The sequence below is a fragment of the Columba livia genome, chromosome 3 (assembly GCF_036013475.1).
Source record: "Columba livia isolate bColLiv1 breed racing homer chromosome 3, bColLiv1.pat.W.v2, whole genome shotgun sequence".
NCBI classification, from domain to species: domain Eukaryota; kingdom Metazoa; phylum Chordata; class Aves; order Columbiformes; family Columbidae; genus Columba; species Columba livia.
Genome location: NC_088604.1, coordinates 78,041,643 through 78,063,906, shown reverse-complemented (window position 1 = coordinate 78,063,906; position 22,264 = coordinate 78,041,643). Strand labels below are relative to the sequence as shown.

General features: G+C 42.2%; 2 protein-coding genes across 23 annotated transcripts in view; one reads left to right on the top strand and one right to left on the bottom strand.

The window, feature by feature from the left end:
- Positions 1–3,321, top strand: part of PCNX2 (pecanex 2) — a 151,171-nt gene extending 147,850 nt beyond the window's left edge. For 4 of the 5 annotated variants that reach the window (XM_065057771.1, XM_065057769.1, XM_065057770.1 and 1 more), the window contains one exon: positions 1,958–3,321. In XM_065057771.1, the coding sequence (XP_064913843.1) occupies positions 1,958–2,131 (174 nt within the window). In that variant the 3' untranslated portion in view covers positions 2,132–3,321. Of the gene's footprint in view, positions 1–24 lie in introns of all 5 variants that reach the window. The other variant, XR_010471482.1, reaches the window with a different exon arrangement.
- Positions 2,608–21,248, bottom strand: NTPCR (nucleoside-triphosphatase, cancer-related). Of its 18 annotated transcripts, none has more exons than XR_010471485.1 (8): positions 20,945–21,248; positions 17,909–18,071; positions 16,720–16,816; positions 13,738–13,947; positions 8,868–9,063; positions 5,578–5,655; positions 5,295–5,465; positions 2,608–5,003 (listed from the first exon to the last, which is right to left on the bottom strand). XR_010471485.1 is itself a non-coding variant. In XM_065057775.1 (5 exons), the coding sequence occupies exons 1-5, from the start codon at positions 21,192–21,194 to the stop codon at positions 8,995–8,997; spliced, it is 789 nt and encodes a 262-aa protein (XP_064913847.1). In that variant the 5' UTR covers positions 21,195–21,247; the 3' UTR covers positions 7,812–8,994. The 18 variants fall into 18 exon arrangements, 4 of the variants coding, with proteins under 4 accessions (XP_064913847.1, XP_064913849.1, XP_064913850.1 ...); XR_010471492.1 differs by lacking the exon at positions 20,945–21,248 and adding an exon at positions 20,761–20,904; XR_010471484.1 differs by having other exon boundaries at positions 2,608–5,465; positions 5,578–5,712.
- Positions 21,249–22,264: the final 1,016 nt, after the last annotated feature.

Genomic DNA, 22,264 nt, shown 5'->3' with positions numbered 1-22,264 from the left:
TATTATTTTCCAAAACAACATCAGGATTTGGGTATTTGTTTTGGATTTCGCTGCAACACAATCCAAATGAGACCGTTTAGTGTGTACATGAGAGTGATGTATCTGTAAGTAACTCACAGGCTGGCTGTTAAGTGTGGACCTGAAATTGCAAACTGGAGGAAAGTCCCTCTTTCATTCACTCAGACCTGGGACTTAGGTCTCAATTTTCTGCAGCCTGGGTGCTGAGTACCATCATAAGCAGAATAAATAGCTCCTTCCTGGCTTGCTTAAGTAGGACTTAATTATTTGTACAAAGAGGAACGGTTCCCACTGAACGCTGCACTTGTTCTGTCCCTCTCTCTGACTAGAAATTCAATCCAGGACCTGACAGCCTTGTTGCTGAAAGGGTTAGCCAAAGGAAGTCTGTAGGAAAGATTTCCTAAAGGAAACCTGTGTGCCCTGTGATTCAGCATTTTCCAACAGCGAAACAGTTGCACACAAAGAACTTCCAGCCCTCTTCCCAGGAGGGGCCCAGTTCTATTCCCATCTTCCCTGGAAAACTTAATGCACATAGTAGTGTTATTGTTTTATTGTCTACTTAAGTATATTTATTTAACTCTGGTTGCCATCAACTGCTTTCCTGAATTTTGGAACTTTCACCTCAGCAATACCGAGCAGTAACATGAGAAGATGGATTAGAGATAAAGAGCGACTGCAACTAAAGGTTGAGTGACAACATAATTAAGACTAACTTTCACATTTGGCCTATCAAAATGGAAACAAATTGCCAATGGGAAAATTGTGGATAAGGTCCAAATGATTTTCCTGGCACTGTCATTCTGAACTGTGTATAACTTCCCTAATTTTCAAAGAATTCTTCAAACCCCAAGTAAAATAAACTCCTTACCCTATGTGTGTTTTGCGCTCAACACAAAATACCATGTATGGTACCGTTCCCTGAAGTTTTGCCATGAACTTCAACAGAGGTTGACTGAACATTACTAACCTGGGTCCAATCCTGCTTTATTACTCTAATGAGCATTAGTAATATTTCTGCGTGTACAGCTGAACATATCAGTTGACAAGGTGTAATTCCAGCTCTCAAGAGTTTACAGCCTAATTGGCAAGAACTCAGCCAGTCTGCAATACCAAGCACTAATGGTGGGATTCACCTTGTCCAACTTTAAGCCATCTAAAATTCGGGCATGAAGTCTCGGTAGGTTTTTGGTGTGGCCTCTGTACTCAGTGGAGAGGACAAGCCACTTCACCCTTACAGCTGCCAAGAGGAAATCTTCCCCAGGACACTCGTCTCTCCCTGCCCATCACTGGCAGCCTAGATGATACTTAAACTATACGATTAATTTAGATGAGGCGAGTCCTCATCAAAGTAACTGCTCAGAGTCCAGGTGCCTATTTGATTGGAAGTGGTAAGGAGGAAGTGTTTTATTTAAACGTTAACGCAGCACAGTTCTGGAAAGCTTTTATACTAATGAGGTCATTACAGTGGGGTGATGCTGCACATAACATTTTCAGATTGATAATTGCATTCCTGTTCTGATGGAAAGGTTTCTTTTTAAGTTGGACTTAAAATTTGGTGCATAAAGCAAGCCCCAGAGCTACCTGATTTAACTTCTTAGAAATCAGCCCTGCTAGGAGCAGGGGGGTTTGGACTGGATGACCTCCAGAAGTCCTTTTACATCCAAATTATTTTATAGCTTTCTATATGTGTACATCTCTGGTACTAAAACCTCTTGCTCCTTGTCTGCTTTTCCTTCCAAATTTATGCGTTACACAAAGTGCGACAAGTACCTCTTCACTCTTCAGAAATCCCTTGTGAATAATGCATGTTAAGAATCCCAAGCAGTGTCACAGAATGACATTCCTAAATCAAATTTTAGCTTTTTTACCTGTCACTTCAAAAATAGCTGAAGTATTACTTGGAAATTTCCTAAACTGATTGACTTTTCTTTCTTTTCAGCAACTTACCGAGACCTGTGAAGCAACCGATGCTACAGAACCCAGATCCCGGCAAGAGGCGGGTCTGGCCCACGCCATGTTCATCACTCAGAACCTGGAGTGCAGAAGGGCCAGCCAAGAAGATATGGCCCTGGAAGACACGGCTTCTCAGCAAAGCCTGTCTGAGGAGCAGTAGGAGTATTCCTAGCACAAGGGAATTAAAGAAAGTTAGGTCAGGGATCTGTACCTGGGTTTAGGTTCTTTCAAATGTAACAAACAACCTCCAGATGTTTATTTTTCTAACTTCTACACAAGAATACTGTGGGGCAGATGTTCTTCAGCTAAAGGCCTTGTCATGGGTAGAGTTGGAAGATGTCCTAAAATACACACAGTGCCACTTCCTCTCAGGTTCTTGTAAATCCTAGAACAATGAATACCACCGGTTTGATGTTCCTTCTCCTGGAATGGTTGGAATCACGAGTGAATACAGTGGGAAATATCAACTCAGTGAAAAGCACACAAGACATCTCTTTCCTGCCATAACCGAACAGCTGATTGCATGCAAACTAATTGGCATTTGATACATAACATAGCAAAGGACAACTTTGAACAGAAGCAATGAATAGGTAAAAGGACAGTACAACATGTACTGTAACATGAGCTAAATCTGGGTTTTTTTCCAAAGCAAATATTTTTTATTTCTATTTAACATGTTATGCAGGTGGTAATTCTGAATAGCAACATACCATCACAGATTGATATACTGCATGCAGCCATATTGAAATATTACGTGATTGAGCCACGCTACACAGTTTAACAAAAGTCAAGCGTGAGAAAAGAAAGTATCCAGTGCATGGAAAGCCTTCAAAGCATATGGTGCACCTCATTTGCAAAGAAAGCAGCTTTACATAAACAGCTGCTCTTAGGTATTATCTCGTGCTCCTGTTTGGTTTACACCAGTGTTTTTCAAATTCCAGGCAACAGCCCCCTTGGGAGTTGCCGAAGCACCCAGGGGAATCCTCCTCAAGAACAGGAAAGTGCAAAGCAGGCTGTAATTATCGTCTGGAAGTGTTTGTATTAGGAAGGGAACAGCTAAATGCCTTTAATTGCTGGACACAGCTCAGTGTCCATAAACACTTGTAGCCAGTAATTACAGAGCCTTCTGATTTCCCTCCCCCAGAGAAACTGAGCTGCTGCCAATTTAATAGTTGCATAAAGACAGATGAGGCAAACAAGGGAGGCTGCGCCTTCACAAAGTTTGAGAAACACTGATTTACAGGAATGCATGACTACTATGGAAGCCAAAAGGCTACAACGAATTTTTCCTTAGCACGCACGTGTGCTCATTTTTGTTGTTTTTTTTTTTTTAATTAAAAAAATTGCAGCTATCAGTGTCTTGCTGTTCCTCTTTACTGTAACTACCATAGGTTGTTTCTAATTCTCAACACAATGATGTGCAGCCAGGCCATCTTGTCCCAATTAACAAGACAGATTTAACAAGAGCTGCTGTAGCTAAGTCTCATTCTGTTAGGTGATACACAGTTGCATTCTGAGCTTCCTACTGTGCCACACTTAAGTAGTAGAACTAAATAACACCTAGTGAAAATAAAATGATCCAAGTACCTTTTGTGTGGCAGCAGTTTTTGGGTTTTCGTTCTGAATTGTTTTCATTTGCTTTCTGCCTTCTGAAATTAAGAAATCTATTGTTTTTCCTTCAGTTCAGATATTAATGAATTGATTATTTATAAAGCCCAACACAGCCTAGGCAAAATTCTGCTCATGTTCGCAAGGGCAGAAGCAGATTATTAATGTACAGACCCCGACACACAGTCACCAGCATGGTTTAGGCCTTGCTAATGTCTCCTCCAGCACCCAGGTGTGATGTAGAAGAGAAAATTGAATTCAGCTGCTCCCTTCCGACCATTTCTGGCAGATGGTGCCTTTCTTCCCCCTACCCTGCTCATGAGGTGCTTCATTACACATGACGGATGGAGGTTACACAGGTGGGTGGAGAGCTCTTAGTGACAGCCACCAGCCCCGTTTCTGCACTCTGGGCTTTTCCATGGCAGTCTACTACAATAGCTTAAGTTTTAATTAATTTCCATCAAAAATAAGTAACTCCAGTAGTCCTAATTAACCTAAAATATTCTATGTATCCAACTCAAGCATACTAAACCTACAGAATAATAAGACATGATGGTTAGAAATAAAACGTGGAACTAGGTATGACATTGTACTGATTAAACATCATCTTAGATTCCACCATGTTTGCATGAGGTAGAGACAGACCCAATTACTTTCTACCTGATGAAGATGCATTTAAGGCTCTGGTACACACAAAGCTAACGAACAGGTACTAAGACTTTACAGGAGGCCTAATTTCAACAGTAAGCTGCACAGAACAGCTCTGCGTAGCACCAAAAGGCACCTGAGTCCATAGGGTGCTGTTCTCGGCGTATGATCTTACCCATACTTTTATTCCAGAGAGACCTAAGCAGCCTGATACTTAACCTTATACATGAAATGCTTCAGAGTTGCAAGATGGAGGTACCTGTGACACCTCAGGAACCCCACCTGTTGGGCAGTTTTGGGCTTTAAATGAAAAGCTCTGCTTTTAAGTCAGTTGCAGCACTGATGGCAGGTTTCACTGCGTGTAACGCAGTTGTTAGAACTTGGCCCAGAAGCTCCTCAGGCTGAACAGTCTGCATGCATTACAGGTCTGATTTCTTACCGTAGCTGTGATGCAGGAAGAACGGCCACTCCCAACGACACAAGTACCTTTTACACACAGTTTCATTTTGTGTCAGTTTTGAAGATTTCGGGGATTTTTCCAGACCCACAGAGGCCACTTACTCAGCAAGGGGTAAAGGCAGAAGCCTGCCAGATGCTTGTTCAACCAGCCCAGAACCTCCTTGTTTCTACAACCTGAAAGCCGTGACGTTCCCATCTTGCTGGAAGGCTGAACGTGTCCTTTGAGGAAGCCAAAAACTCAATCCACAAGAGTACATGAGGCTCTTCCATAGAAATGGCAGAAGGGACAGAGCTTAATCCAGGTAACATCACCTTTGCTGAAAAGAAACATTGTGAGTGATTTTTATCCACACTGGCTCAGTGGGGCCCTCACAGAGAGGAACAGAACAGTAGCACAAACACAGTACTTAAGCCCTTTCGTTGCATGTGGGACACTGACCCCCTCCTATTTTGTTTTCCTGAACTTTCCTTTCACTACTAAGCTCTTGTTTACATCATAACTCAAAAGCCAGGTGCTATACTCCTAAGGGTGAATCATGGCCCAAAGATCTGGTAAAAAGGTTTTTAGTAACATTTTTCCAAAGCAAACCACAGACCGCTGAACTCACATCCCCCAGGTACGCTGGCAAGTCCCTGGCCTGGCCTTCAGCCCGGCTCTTTCCCACCACAAGTAGGAAACAGCGATGGGCACAATGTACAAAGACTGTTTCTGTTCATTCCGAAGTACAAACGCTGGAGGTCCTGCTGTTTCCTGCAGTTTCCTTCCATGCAAACTTCTTCTGTGAAAGAAAGTAGATTTCTCACTGAAAAGTCTCACCTCATTCCCAGAGACACAAAAATCTTGGCACTCATTGCATTTAACACAAAGGTTAACAAAAAGGATTTACTTACTTTGTGAGTGAGTAAAGTGAGTCTTTTTTTTCCCCTTGACAAGACGGCCAGATCACCTCAATAACCATGAATGACATTCTGAAACAATTAAGTTCGTAGGAATCTCTGCAATGTCATCACAGCTTTTTTAAAACACTGTTTATTAGAATAAAGCAAGAAATGTTATCTGCATTTGGCTCTAACCCACCGACTGCTCTTCTCTTGCTGGGGAATTTAAGTTAAAGATTAGCTGAATTTTGTGCAGCTCAATTTAGAAGATCAGAATTACCAGTGAAATTCTCCAGCATGTAATAATCATCTTCTCATCAATGCATGTTTTTCAGCTACAGAATTATTGCCATATTTAGATTACTCCCTGGATTGGGAGCTAGTATTTAATTACAATGTTTCACTAGCACTTGTATATCCTTAAATCTGCAAGACAGACATATTACGTATAATTAACTTTGCAGCAGGTCCAGTGTTAAAGATTCACCTCTCTCATTCAGCCTTTTCAGAGTTTTACAAGTCAAAAATTGTCTAATGCATGATAAATAATGCAGGCCCTGTTTATTCCATGCTGTGTGCCATTTTATGTTGGAATTACAAAGCTCCTTGCCAAAACCATCCTCAGTTCTCAGGCTTTGAGAGAGTAATTGGTACCTCATATTCTCCCTGTTTTTGCACCAATTAAAACCTGCAGGTGCACTAATGTTGTCATCTGGAGTCTTGCGGCTACATCAGAGGTTATTTTCACCAAATGTGGGCTATTAGTAAAATGGGCCCATCAGGGGAATTGTGAATGCTCTGTTGTTACAGTGCTCTCAAGGCCTTCCAAATATTTTACTAGCACAAGACCAGACAATAATTTTTTTAATCTCTAAAGTAAACGCAGGGTGTCATAAAAACTAAGTTCCCTTGGAAACATTACTTTCTCACTCAATGTATATTTGAAACGGGGCAAATAATTTCTTCAGGACTGTCTCAGATTAAAAGGCTGGACACGACTGGTAAGGTCATCCAGGATCTCCTGCTGAACGCAGACCACGAAATTTCTCTTTATTTCCCTTGAAAAACACTCTGTAGCTCAGAGAGAAGATGGGCTTTAAAAAAAGAACACCAACTAAGTAAAGTCTCTGACCCATCTTGAGATAGGTAGCAGAAAGCAAGAGTCAATGATGTCAGTAGCAAAAATACCCTTTGATTTGAAAGGGCTGATGCTTCACTCCCAGTGAATGAAAAATCCAGCTCCATTTTATAATGTTTTCTAGTGATTACCTACCCTCACTATAAAAGGTCTTCCTTGCACCATTAGACAATGGCTTAAAAGCACTAGAGGCACACTGAGCAAAAGCTCCCCAAACTTGCTGTTATCATTTTTTTTTCCAGCCAATTAAGTGATGGGACTACAGCAGGCATCATGGCATTGTATGAAGGGCAATGTATCTGCTCTTAGGAGGAACAAATACTGCTCCCAATAATACTGGCTGAGCTGGAATCTGGAAAACCAAACTCTGCCATCACTCCTGAAATAACTCCCCTCCCCAGACTCTACAGCGAAGTATCAAATATCTCCATTTTATTTAGCTGTAAAGGTCAGTCCTCATCTAAGATTCAACTACAATCCCACTAAAAACTTGCTATACTTGTGACGCATTTCATCACTGAAAGAACTATTCTTTTGCGGCATATTTCACAGCTTAAGAGACTAAACATTGGAACAGCAGGACATCCAGCACTGAAGAGCAGAGAGGTTTCTGTTTGAAAATCTATGGCACATAGCTCTGAAAAAGTTTGCTTTGATCCCAAGTCCTTCACCTCTAACAAGGTGTCTGGTCTAAGATGGCCACAGTAATTTACGGGGGATTAGTGATGCCTTCAGGGCACAGCCTTATTTTGCAAAAAGCAGCCAGGAGCTGTACATTCTCAAAGGAGCGGGACCCTGAGAAGAATTCCCTTTTTCCAAATGTGAAGAAGATGATACTATCATCCAAAAGGATTTGGGAAGCATAGTAGTGGAACAGGCAGTCAGGGAACAAGGCCATGGCATCCTTTAACATGGCCTGTACCTCTTGTCATCCGTGGAGGGGCAACGTTTGTACCAGACCCTCATTCGGAACATTTGGAAGGAGAAAGGACATTCCCTTCATGCTTTCAGCTGTTTTCCAAGGCACCTGAAAAATGCCTCTCCCCATCCAGCCCCGCTACAACCTGGGGTGTCAGTTTTACAGAAATAAATCACTGACATTTGAAAATGCTTTTAAAGACTTTGCTCATTTTAATGGTTGTTGAACTGAACAGAAAAAAAGTTAAGAAATTACTGAATTATTAATAACTTTTTGCAGCCAGAGATGACTGTAAATCACACAATGAACAAGTGTGCACCTGGGAAGGAATTCTCTTTTCACAACATGCGAAACTGATTAAGTGGTAGCACTTTCCCTGAACACATCTGCACACCCCATAGGGAAAAAACATTGTCTAATATTCTCAAACACTTCTTATTTCACCATTAACTATTATGCATGTGCAGAATCAAATAAGGGAAAAAACCCAACCAAAGAGTGTCAATAAACATAACTGATTGGAAAACCCATATAGAAAAATGCAGTATTAAGTCAATCCTGACTTAATAAACTGCATGAAAAACATAAGATTTGACTGAACTTCATGGACTTGAAGATTTATATGCATATATATATATATATATGTATATATATAATGCAGCCCCCTTAACTACTGTCTGGGCCACTTAGGAGAGGGTAGAGTAGGTTATTTTCCCCCTTGAAGTGGAATTCTGTAAACGTCACTTGGGACTACAGGAAATTTCCTTGAAATACCAGATAACGCTTCTTACACTGCAACTGGAGAGAGGAGTGTCTGGGGTCAGGAAGAGAGCATCTGCTTATGCCTTCTACCTCATGAATCCTCAGCACCCATGCTGAAACACACCTAAGTGGAGCCACCAACAGCAAAGATACTTCTACATAATCCAGGAAGAGCACACACGCATTTTGGGCAGGATTCTGTTGTGTTACACCAGGGCTGAGATCCAGATATTGAACTGCCCTCTAGGCAGAACATTCCACACCACACTCTGAAAGACCAAGATCGCAAATAGATTTGATAGTTAATTGCTTTTACTTGGTGTCACTGAGATCAGAGTCAGACCACCTAACTTTCAAATGCCCAGATTAGAACTGCATGTTAACTATGCAACTGTTCAGTTTTTTGAATGGATTGGCTTGTGAACTGAATAAACAAAAATCCCGCTATCTCGTTTTCACATTCTAGAGTATTACCAGCTTTACCTTGCTTATTCTGAAGGCTCCAGTAAAGCCTCCAGGGACTAAAGCAGGAAGGACAGATTCTAAAACATCTGCAAAATGTTGTAATGTTTTGTAAAAATAAAAGCTTCAGTGTTTACAGGCAAGGACTTCATTTTCTGCAGGATTCCACAGCTGCCAAGATGTCTTGCAAAATGCTGTTTCTGTTTTCCTTACTGACCTAGAGAATGAGAAATTAAAACTTATGTAATTTGATCAATAACCACAACTTCAAGAACAAAGCAGAAATTCAAATGCATTTCTTTCTTAGTGGACAAATGTTGAGTGTCAAACACCTGCCACCCCCTGCTACTGAGAATACAAGCTGAACCCACAAACCTGCCTATGTAATTGAATATTCAGTGATCTTTTTGATGTAATTACCCATGGTATTTTGCAGTTAGTTATTCAGGTCCTGAATAATACAAGAATCACTTGAAGAACCAGTATGTACTTTTGTCATTACTATAAATTCTTTTCAATTACCCAATATAACTTTCCTACTATAAAGTGGAGTTCTTTTGCCTTCAGTACTTGAAAGGGTTGTATTTATTAGGATGACAGATCTAGTCAAAAACACTTGCAGTGACAAAAATTAAAACACACTTAGCAGCACAACTCTATATTCTGAGAAACCTTAGCACTGCAGGATAGAAACAGCTTGAAAATGAAATAAGACTACTTGAGAAAGCTGGGGTGTTTGTAGCACACTAGGGTATGCCTTTGGTTGACCAGTCCATGGAAATGTTGGGCTTTAAGACCAGTACATGTGAATCCATATAGTCCAGTCTCCTGTCCTTTGCTGGGCCCATCTGCATTGCAGCACCTGCAGCTCACTGTGAACTGCCAAGCAAACACCAGCACTTGCCAGTCATCTCAGCACCCAGGGGCAGCAACAGAGCATGAACTGGTGGGGAGGGGGGTATAAATTACCCCTTCTTCACAGACCAGGTCCTGATACAGAGCCCAGTGACCCACAGTGCCCTGCATCACTAACTCAACCAACACCTGGGGTGGTGAAAGGGTTAACGAGCAATTGTGAAGTGTCAGCAAAAGCCTCATTTTCAAAAGTCTGAGAGATCTTCCCCACTGTTCTAATCCTTGCAGAGAGGGCAGGAAGAAAACACACAAAGAGCCAAAAAAAAATTAAGGGCATCCATATTTTTAACAAAGTTTGAGAAATGCTGTTTGACAAGGAAAGAGAGACACCATGCTATGCATGGCATAAAACTCTCTACCAGCAAGGATTCACTGCATTCCCTGTAGCTGCATCTAAGATCTGAGCACAAGGGTTTGTATCCCTTACAGTACTGCAGTCAATACTGAACAGGAGGAAGTATTATTAAACAGGTGACAGTCCTACCCAAACAATTTGGCCCGAGGAGCCTACTGCTATTTACAAGCACAGACATCCTGTCCAAATGCTGGAAACCAACACTGGAAAACCTAGAGACGATGGTCTTACCTACACCACTTGAATTCAAGAGAGCAGATCAAAATTAAAGTGATTTAAAAAATGACATAAAAAAAGAGAATAAAAGGGCAGATCTGCCTGAAGTGTTGCTGGTTTTATTGAGTATCATTCCAAGCCTATTATAAGATAAACAGAATATCCCACAATAACAAAGAGAGCAGGAAAACAAAGAGTGGAATTGCTCTTCAATAAGCCTATTGAGAGACCCCAAGGTAAACAAGGCACAAAGCATAGATCAGCCAAACTCTAAATCTCACAGCAAGTGTCCCAATATCCTGACTTTCAAAGAACCTTCTGAACATTTAATAGCTCTTCCCACTGTCTTACAGCCAACAAAAACAATGCTACATTTTATCTATCCCTTTTCCATACCAACATGCCAGAAGTCCAGTGAGAGCAGCAGAGAGAAAGTGCCAAGTGCTGGGAAATTTTCACGACTGTTTTACAAAGGCTGCTCGATAGATACAAGTCTCCTCTTAAGGTCTGGAGACGTTCTGTGCAGGCAGATTTCCCAGAGAGAACACATTTCCCAGTATCTGCACTGAATGTACAAACAGATGGGCAGATTTTTAGACAGGGACTTGAAAATAACTGCAGACACTGCTTATACGAAGCATTTAGGTGGAGGAAACTACCATCTAGTCTCCAAGCAGGCAACAGTAGAGGACAAAAGCTTTCTTCCCCTAACTTTTAAAGTACCATCAATGAACCTCTCTTGTACAGTCTGTTCAAATGTAACCTTTTCTTCTTTTGATCCATTTAACTATTTATTTTCTTTCTTAAAAGGCATATGCAACCAAACTTCACTAGTGGATTTCATGGAAACAAAATTAATAGATGGCAAAATGGGAGAAAATGAATATCTGGCAGCTGCTAAGGATAATCTGATCCTATTTATGACACTGTGTCTGCAAAACTACATAGAGCTGGGAAGTGCAACAAGAGCCTCTGTAGTTTCACTGTAAAGTTTAGTTCTCAGGAAAACTGAATTGGGCAGCAACGGAAAAAAATGTGTTACATATCAGAACTCCTATAGTTAAGTGCTCAAAACATAATAAATTAAACATTTGGGACCAAATCCTCACCTGCTTTTAGGGCATCTGGGCCCATTTACACTAACTGAATATGCTTTCAAGACAGAAGTGACTATAAAACCCCAAACAGCTGTCTCTATGCAATCAGTGTCAAACATCACAACTATCCTTGTGACACTAAAAAAAAAGGATGAGAAAACTCTGCTGAGTTACTTGAATGCAGTCTAACTCCATATCAAGTGACAAAGGCGGCAGAACTTTTTTGGAAAGTTGCCACCTACTTCTGCACACTTCCAGGCACCATAAAAGTCAGTAAGGAATTACTGACCATGGGCTATTGGGGCACTCCAGGCTCTCCCCAGGCCACAGCCCTTAAGGCGCAGATCTGGTGATGCGGCATTTAGCCAGTAACACCTCTGGCTCCCCAGGGGCAGGTTCTGTTCCGCCTCACACACACGTTTTAACTAGCTGGGAAAGAGCGTGTAGCGTGTCACTGGAGCAAGCGAGACACATGCTCTCCTGCACAAGACTTCAGCACAGGTCTCTGCCACCTGGGAACTACTGCAGTCCGGCGCACATTTCACACCCATGCTTTTGGCTAACAGATTCACCAGAGAACTCTATTCAAATAAAAGAAACCTGCACATCCTAATATCAGCAGCATAAACAGGATGGCTTTTTCGGTGAAGTTTTTTTTAGCTAGAGAAAACATTGCTCCATTGAAATGTGCAGGACGACTTGAGCTGGCTGTAGTCCGTGCTTCAGAGAAAGCTGTGCAGGCAGACTGACAGCCAACAACACAGGCTGAGTGGTACGCGCCCTCAGAACATCCCCTGATAAAATCAGGCAGCAGAAGCCTCAAAAGCTCCCTTGAAAAGCCAAATGCTGTTTTCTAGCACTCTGTTTCCTCCTCTGAGAGGACCAAAACCACACTATTGCCTTGCCATGACTGTAGCCTATAGCACCAAATGAGTGCTACTTTCAGCAAGGCTTTCTCCAGCCCCTCTTCCCCAGTCCTCCCACTGTATGGTCAGTCATAACAAATTCACATTCACGTGCATCCCTGTTCAGTAACCTGACAACACACATCAGTTCGTCAGTGGGAAACCTGGGGTTTTATCTCCAAAAGGAAGGGTAGGAGTTGAATGCTTATGCGAGGAAACAAATTTTCTCTCATCTTTGCTCCTCGTATTGCTCTAGCACTTAATTAAGCAGGGATTTATTTAAAAAAGCAGAAATCTAAGATGATGATGGGAGCACCAACTAAAAGAAAGTTGAGGAACTTGCCTAAGCACTGCAGTTTTATTAATCTCACTTTGAAGAAGAAAAAAGAGGATGGAGGCTCTGCCTTCCCTGCAGTCATTAAGACCATTCAGTACAAAGCTGTTGAGATAGTAGTTTTCCTTCCTGATTCATTTGGACAATAACGAAGTTAAGCATCCTCACTGTGATGTGCATCTGAAGAACTGGCTGCTACAGTATACTGCTCTACAGCACATTACCTCTTTTAGTAAGCCAGGATGTGTAAGTCCCACTTACTGAATTTATAATTTATAGAGATGCACAGTTCAGTTTTGCATATATAGCTTTATTCTCTACTAAAAATAGTACACACTGAGCAGAAAAATAAACCAAAGGAGTGGGGACTGTGTTTAGCTTGTTTTTGTGAAGCATTCAGGACACTTACAGATGTTACAGAAACCTCACACACATATTCCCGTGAACAGGCTATGTTTTGTTCTGGTAAGCTTTTGAGAACCTCCCTGGAACTGATCAGAAAAGCACTTTGAGGACCTAATGTTCTGAAAAATATGTCTGTAAAAATAACACAATGAATTCCAAAATTGGTTTACTGACTCCAAAGAACATACACCCCATTTACAAGTGTCTTTCTTCTAGAAATCATTTCTGCAACTCCACTGATGCCGTATTTTTTTTTTGCTTGAACATGATTACTGGTAATACTCCTGCAAGCCAGTCTGGAAAAAGAAATAAATTTAAAAATCTAACTGTACTTCAAAAGATTTAACTCTTATGAATAATGAAAACTTGTATGGCAATAATACTACAGCAAAAAAAAAACCCTTTTAAAACAACTACATCATTACTTCTACAGCCCCGCACAAGCAAAGCCAGCTGCGTGAGACCACTACACTAAGTGCCAAATGTGACTTTTTTTTTTAATAAGGTGAACACCTGCCCATTAAGAATAAAATGAAAACTAAAAAACTTATTTCATACAAGCTACCCACAGCTATCAATTGGTAATGATTAGTTTTTGAACAGAGCCAAATATAAACCAGCAACCTAGAACAGCAGGGTTTAAAGGATGTTAAATATTACTCACATTGAACACTTTAACATCTTTCCTACTTCTTATTTCTTCAACAAGATCCAGTGGCTTTCCCTTAGGTATTGGAATAGTTCCAAGCACCACAGTCCCTGAGCCAGTCAGTGTTTGACGAACAGCTTGAATAAAAGCCTGGCTGAAGAGTTCCATTTTCCCAACCTCATCTATGACACAAACTGTTTTCTCTGCATCACTGCCATGGCTTACCTGTGGAAAAGAGCATCGGGAGACTGTAAACAACAAAGAACTTTGAAAAAGCAACAGAAATCTTTTCTATGCTAATAAAAGAAATACCTCCAAAAGAATGAAATCAATTGTAATATTGGGCCAAGTGGAAGAGTCAAAGCCACTGCTGCTAAATGACAGATTTATAAATCCGTCATTTCTACTTCAGTACAGATTTTTCTGAAAGATGAAAATATTTGTACAGCATAAATACTAACTACGACAGGAAATACCCATAATATCATTTTTCCTTCAAAGCAGAATTCTCTTAATGGTCCCATACAAGCTATTTGACAAATAAGAACCACACTTTGCCACCTAGCAGCTCTCAATCCACCTGAGGGACAACAATTTTTCAAAACTTCACCCTTTCTACCAAATTATCCATTTAGAATAGGTCAATATTCAGGCAACACAAGCATTTAAAAAGACTTGCATTAAATCTAGATTTGCAAGCCTCTCATCTTGCAGCTGGGTCAAAGGAGGCTTGAAACTAGCATTTCTCTCAGAACAGCTAGCTTTTTCAAAGCTACACAGATAAAATCAAGCCATTTCCAAGCCTCTCTCACATCAGAACAGTCATCTTCCATTTCTTTGTCGAGATATAGCTTATTCTATAGCCCTAGCCATCTCCCTGGATGGTAGGATAGGCATCATACTAATGATTAACCACATGTGTTGGGTTTTTTTTTCAAGAAGCGAATACTGTGCTAAACGGTACCGTACTGCAGACTGGAGGGAGCAGCAGGGAAGCCTAGGAGAGATCATGGGTGATTATCACTGAGGGAAAGGCAACTCAGAAAGCAGAGGAACTATGCAGCAGAACAAGAGGTGCACTGCCTACCCTCTCTTGGTAACAGTAACTAAGAACTATATTTCATTGTTTATAGAAGTGAGGAAGAAATCAACTCAAGTCAAAACATCACTGAAGATCCATGAATATATATCAATACCAGCCACATTATACAAAACCTAGAAAGAAAGGAAAAAAAAACGTTTTCCCTTGTGAAGGCAAAATATTTGCTTCTGGGAAAGTGAAAGAACTGTATAACATGCATCCTAAAATCTTTTCAAGCTAAGTCTCTGCTGAGTAGCTGTTTTATCTAAAATCCTTTCATAGATCAGTGAGCTAAAAAGCCAATACTAGTCATGAGGTCACACACTGAGAAACAGAGCACTCTGCTTTGAAAAAAATCCTCAGTGCTGCCTGAAGAAGTTTCCAGAACCAGAGAGATCATACATTGTAGGAACTACCTCTGTTCTCACTGGAGTGATTGAGACCCAAGTTTTAAGAGTTGAAACTGTCCTCAAGGCTAAATGGGCACATGCCCACGCCATGCTGGCCTCCAATCAAACCAGGACATACCTACAACTCTCCTGTCCTCACTCTTCATTTGTCTCTTCTTGTTTCAGTTCTATGATCTTCCTCACACTCCTCCTCTCCCATTTTGTGCTGTCTACAAGCAAGACCACATTCCCACAAAACGGATTAACAGCACTTTGAATGAGAATAGGGTCATGCACTTTCCGACTCTGCTGGGCCCTTTTCTTTCTCTTCACTCTCCTGTACTTGCAGAAAGCTACATAACAACCAGAAAAACTCAACACTGCTAACACCCTTCTAGCAAGATCTCTCCTGGACTTCATATTAATGCAGCAGTAAAAGGATTCCAAGTACAGTGCTGGCTTAATGAAATATTTTTTATTAAACTATCCGTCTACTTACTAACACAGTCAATCAAGTTACAGTAAAATTAAAAATATAAAAATTGTTCAATTTTATTCACATTTCCTTTCTCCCTTGCCTGCAACATCCTTGCTTCCCTGATCTCAGACTTTAAAGTTCCTTGACAAAAATAAGAATGAGATCCTTAATCTCCTTTTTGCTCCTCCTTGAAGCTCTATGTTTTGTTTTTTCCTTTCAAAGCTCATTAAGAAGTCTATTCTTGCTTGGCCCCTTGAGCTTTGGCAATGTAGAAAAATCACAATAGGATTTTTTTAGTAGTACATTTCAGCAGCTGCTGAACAATGTTTGTGATATGTTATTGCCAAAATCAGATCTATTTTTGTTTAATTTTGGAGAGGGGAAAGGTTGGAGTGAGAGAGAGGAAGAGGGAAAAAGGCAGTAACAGAATGTTCAAGAAGGACAGCAAAAGGCCTGAGTGAAAAGTCTTGTCACAGTCAGAGCACTCCTTGTGCAGCAGGCTAAATCCCAAATTATAAGGCTACCATTATCAGCTAAAACCTACCACTCTGCAGGTACTAATGGTAATCAAAACACATAATCAAAAATAACCAAGTGCTTATACTGGAAGAAGATGGGAATCCCAGCAAGAGGGGGAAAAAATGCTGTAAAGAAGAGCAGCAGAAAAAGCCTTTTTCTTAGACCCACTGACTCCACCCCGTTCTGCATGGTAAGCCACTCATACAATTTTTTTGCTTTCCTACATGCAAGATGGTGGCACAGGAAAAACCTTCCTAGTGGCCATCTCACAGACCAAGGAGGTCCTGCTCACAGGACAATATCAGATCAGGAATGGGAGGGGACTTCAATCTCTCCAACACCACAGCAAGCACAAGAGAACAAGCCAGATTTTCCCCTCCAGCTTCCTGATCCTGAAGTCAATCAGAAACTTCAATACCCAAGAAACAGGCCACTTATTAATATCCAAAACTAGTGCTCTAGAACAGCCTTCCAATAACACTAATTATCATGAAACATCAATTTTTCAGCAGCTTTCATAGAATACTTACATTTCTCAGCATAGGTAGAACCAGCTGCTCAAATGAAACAAGGTCTACAACATACTGTCCAACTCGATATTCACGTCTTGAAGTAGAAGAACCAGAACTGAATTTGAAAAAGAGACACAAGATTCCTTCTAAATAATGAGCTTAGTGAGAATTCACTGCAGTCATTTCAAGTGGATTTATGAGAAGTTATCCTAGTAAGTCAAACCTCCTTCATTCTTTCAAGAAAAGGAAAGAAACTCTGCAAACCATCCATTGGGTTATATTGCAGACAGCATACTCTCAGATAATAAACATACCATAAGCTACCTTCACAACTGTGTAAGCTCAAATTTGAACAGTGTGTGCAAGGACCATGGGATATAAAAGCCAGCAGGTATACTTACACTGAAATCAAAATATACACCTGCATTTCAGATTTTTGAATTTGGTAATGTGACACTACAGACAGCATCACAGCAGTAGCCCAAATCTCCGTGCGGGCTGCAAAACCTTTAAACAATCTTGGAAAAATATTCAGTTTGCATGCTTTATCACTCTGTCCTAGGTAAACCTCCTTTATTAACAATATGCAAATTATTTAGTCAGACAACTATGTCTGAATGAGGTGCATCTGGACCTAGACTAATTTTTGCGCAAAGCATGAAAAGCTAAGTCTAGTAAATCAGCAGAGACTGTGAGCCCCTTTGCACTTCAGAGGCCCCCCTCTTAGTGGGGCTCTGGAACCCTCTTTTTCTTAAAATTCACATGTGGGTTTTGTGGGCCACACAGTGGTTCTTTAAAACAATTTTATATGCAATTTCCCTTTTATTTTCCACTTCTGTCTCCATAAATTAGCTGGTGAAAACAAAAAAACTTCCTCCTTGACTACAATAAGCCACTTACTGTATCCCAAAGAGACGTGGCCTCACAACAAAACGCTCAGTAGCGCTTCCTCTCTATCTGGCGTAAAGAAGGCAGTAACAGAGAACACCTTTCCCTAGCACATTTTCAGTATTTCACTAGGCAACAGAGACATTGTCTACATACACAATACAGGCATCAGGCAGGACACAAGAACTGGCCAAAGAACCTGACCACAGAAGTCCTATGTGTGCTGGAAATCACCCTCTGGAAGAGCAGTTAACATGCTGACAGACTGAAGCAGAAGCATCAAACAATAAGCCAGTTAAAGTTATTAAAACCCCAGTACCTGACTCTAGATAAAGGTCCTCGTTTTCCAGACAAAGTGACAACATCAAATCCTGTTCTCCTGCCACCTTCTCTAACCTCCTCTGTGTAGAATCCATCAATGGAAATGCCTGAGGATTTCAGAGCTTGAGTGACTTTCTGTATCAAAGTAGTCTTTCCAACCCCTAAAAATAAAGAGGAAACAAAAAGCACACAGGATTAATCTTCTTCTCCACTAAAAGCTCATTTTTAAACACCACAGTAATTAATCAGTTCATCAGGAACATTGATTAAGTCTGCAAATTTATTTTTTTTAAATGAAAGGAAAGGGAAGAACAGAAGCACCTTTCACACTTCATCTTGTATTGATATTGTAATGTTTTTTCAGCCTTTAAGAAGTATGTCTACAGTGAAGTCACAACAGAATGGTAAAAATACCGCTGGCTACCACTAAATTTGTTAGCTTAAATAGTGTGTGGGCAGGCAACAAAGCTTGCCTCAAGGCACATAAACACACAAGAGCCATACCGTTACACAACTGATACCCAAGCTGACTGGAAGAATGGCTTATGAATTTCCCTTCCTACCACTGCTATTCACTATTTTTTTTTTACGAACAGAGCTGAGCTCATCCCCCTGTTAGATCATAAAGTCAAAACTGACTGCTACCAGGAGCCTAACTGACACAAAGGACACCCTACTTCTGTTGATGGCCTAGAAATCAGAAGTACTCAGTGCCCCCGAGATACCAGGTCCTACATGGCAAAAGGTATTTCCAACAACAGAATCGCAAGAGAGGTTTTGACTAGATACAGGAAAAAGCTTTTTTATGGTGAGGACAATCAAGCCCTGGAACAGGTTGCCCAGAGGGGTTGTACAGTCTTCATACCCTCTGAGGTTTTCAAGGTCTGACTGGATAAAGCTTTGAGCAACCTGGTCTGGCCTCATAGCTGACCCTCCTTTATACCTCCGAAAGCGATATCATAAACTAGCCTGTGGTCCTATAATCCATTTTCTTACCCTAAGATCCTTAAAACCTTCACCGTTTGATGTCTCCTAGCACAGTTTGATGTATTTTCTACAATGTGAACGTTGGCCATGTTCCAGACATCCTCTCAGTTCCCACAAAGGAGCTATTTCTTCTCCTTTGCCATTGCACAAGTACATCCCTTGACAATCCCCTTTTAAACTCAACTTTATTGCCTCTCACAAAATTTAGTGTTATCACTTCATTTTTAATCGTTGTTGTAAAAAAAATCAGAAAATAGAAAATATCCTGCAGAATAAACCTTTAAATTCCTGGAGATAAGGGCTATAGACCAAATGTGAGGTGCCTGAAGATGTCAACAGAAATAATTTCAACTCGTACATACCAAATTCCTCCCTTAGTTTTTAAGCAGATGTAGGAACTACTTTCTTAATAGTCAATATCAATGGCAAAAACATTCTGTGGCTGCAAGGGGACCTAGTCAAACAATTACGCAAACTTTTCAAAACTGAAGCCAAAGGGATTCCTGGCATTCGAATAACAAAATGACAAATGTGGCACCATCAGTATCTACCATCTTTTCAGGGCCTTGTCTATATAAGCGAATTTATACTCATTTGGCTAAGTAGATTTGCCATCTCTAATTTGGTTACCTTCATTTAGTAAATTGCCAAAGAAAGCTAAAATGCTTCAAACTAAGTTTAAGAAAGCTTAGAATTATACAATTAGCTAATCAAAACAGTTCCCTCAAATTCAGTTAAGTGAACAGAGACAAGGCCTAAGCAGGCCTAACCTCTGTGTCTCCTGGAGGGCTGTCTTTATTTGGTGGATGGAAAAAAACAGAATGAAATGGGTGGAAGGCACTGTATCTCAGCCTAGCAGTATTTTCAACTAATTCCAGACAAGAAGAAAAAGGTTCATAAAAAGGAGAATTAGGCCTACTTCTTTACTTTCAGGCCATAAAAGAAAGTTTTGCGGTATTTCTTCACCAACCTCACAGCCCGACCCTCATGCTCTGTGCCACTCTACCTCCACAATAATTGGACTCCCACACCATGAGAGACTATTCCACTGCTTCAATCAAGGCCTGCGCATATGGGATATGAGTTATTACCTGTAACTGAACATTACTCAGGCTGGAAGTGCAGAATCACACAATGGTTGGGGCCTCTGAAGATCATCTGGTCCAACCCACCTGCTAAAGCAGGTTCACCCAGAGCAGATCACACAGGAATGTGTTCAGGTGGGTCTTGAATGTCTCCAGAGAAGGAGACTCCACAGCCTCTCTGGGCAGCCTGTTCCAGTGCTCTGGCACGCTCAAATAAATAAGTTTCTCCTCTTATTTAGACAGAACCTCCAATGCTTCAGTCTGTGCCTGTTGACCCTCATCTACATTACAGAAAAGATGAGCGCTCAGAAATTATTAATGGTTTAAATGAAGCAGGATTAGTTGTCCAGAAGGACTTTTTCCCCCAACACTGAACTGCAGGGCAAAAGTCAAGGAAAAAGCAGTAGCACCTGGACACATTTGTGCCATGTGAGTGGATGAGGAGCTAAAATGGGCTTTCATTAGGAACAAATTAATTAATGCAGCACCTCTGACCTCAACATGTGACACCCGTGCAGGGGGACAGCCACAGGCCTGCACGCCGCTCCGGGGCCACCCCGCAGGCAGCTGCCGGGCCGGCCTGCAGCAGGAGGCGCTCCGGGAGCTCCCGCACCCCCGGGCAAGTGCTGGGGCCGCCGGCAGGCGCCTTCCCCCAGCTCCAAGCGCTTCACAGCCCCGCGCAGGCCGGCTGGCCAGGCCGCGCCGAACCAGGCCCCAGCGGCCGCGCCGCTGCCGCTCCCCCTCGCCCCGCTCCCCTGGCTCCTCCTGCCCCCGTTACCTGGGGGTCCCGTGAGGAAAACGTGTTTGGACATGGCGAGGGCCGCGCTCCGCCCCCTCCCCCACCCGACGCGGACCGACTAGCGGAAGAGCCGCGTCGCTCCGGTCCGCTCCGCCCCCTCGATCCGGTCCTGCCCCGGCAGCTTCGTACCGCTCCCGCCTCAGTGCTGCGGGGCCGCGCTCACCAAGCCTTGGTGCTTTGCAGGCGGTCGCGGCAAAGCAGCGCGGAGCTCCCTCGCCGCCTCCCCTCATAGCGGCGGCCCGGGAGAAGCCCGCCCCGAGGCCCTGTCCCCGCGGTGCCTCACATGGCGGTCCTTGCGGCCTTGAATCCCAGCGGCCGGCGTACGGTTTTAATCGGCCGGTCCTGTAAAGGTGGTGGTCGGTAGCCGCGCCCAGGCGGGGTTGGCTATGGGGAGGTCGGCCTGTCCGTCCCATGGAACCCCGCGGCGGGCAGGCGGTGTGTCCCGGCGGGCCGGGGGCTGCTGGGGCCCGAGGGCACGCGTGGGTGACGCCGAGGAACTGGCCCTTCCCAGGCTGTGGCGGCCCGGGGCTGGGCTGCTGCCGTGGTACTGCCCAGAAGATTGACACTATTTAAGGTTAGGGGAGAAAGGAAAAAACAATTTCCTAAATGTGGGTCAGCATTTTCTGTATCCATTCAGCTTGACCTATTTAATTTCTGAATATCTTAAGGAAGCTCTCCCCAGAGCTGCTTACCCGTTCCAGTAAACAACGTGCTCCAGGTTGCAGCCAACCAGTCAAAAGACAAAAGGATTTTCTGATACCTCAATGCAGACGGTAAATGTAACCGAGGGGGTTAATGTACAGCTACGGGGGTTGTTACAAATCTGAGTGAATTGAGTCACAAATGAAAAGGTTTGGCAGGTTTAACAAACACACTGACAGATCTGTCTGCATCCTAGCATCCCTTATGCATGTGGCCTCCGTATTTGTTTGGACTCAGGCGATTGAGAGCTGTAAGAGAGCAGGGAAAAGGATTTTTGTGTGGAGGGCTGTGGTGCTGAGGTGATGCCCTGACATCAAGGTATATTGATTCCTGCCTGCCCATAAGCACCAAAATGTTCACCCAGAAATACTATGAAAGGGATACATCCTGGTTGTTGCTTACTTCAGCTAGAATGACTCCCTTCAGCACATCTCATTTTCAGTAATTTCCCATGGATTTAAATGTTATTTATAATTTTCACAAAGATAACGAGTATCCTTTTCAGACAGATGAAATGTATAGATTGGCAGGTAGAGTGTACATCACAACAGACAGGTATTTCTGTAAATTGAACAAAATGGTTTTGATGTGTACATCACATATGGCCACTCTTCCTTGTATTGTTTTATATTCTTAGCAGGATCAAGAGCAACCCTCTATTTAGTGATTCTGCATCTTTAAATACAGAATACTTTCAGGTCAGCTAGGAGCAGGGTCTATATGGAACCATGGGTCATTTAAAAGTGTGAGGGATGCAATCAGCTGTTTCACTGCATAATAA

Coding starts and splice junctions, on each gene's coding strand:
- NTPCR (XM_065057775.1), bottom strand. CDS start 21,194: ATGGGACGGACAGGCCGACCTCCCCATAGCCAACCCCGCCTGGGCGCG. Junction 16,817..17,908: donor GGACCTTTATCTAGAGTCAG/GTACTGGGGTTT, acceptor TTTCAAATTCAG/TTCTGGTTCTTCTACTTCAA. Junction 9,064..13,737: donor AAGATGTTAAAGTGTTCAAT/GTGAGTAATATT, acceptor CTCATTCTCTAG/GTCAGTAAGGAAAACAGAAA.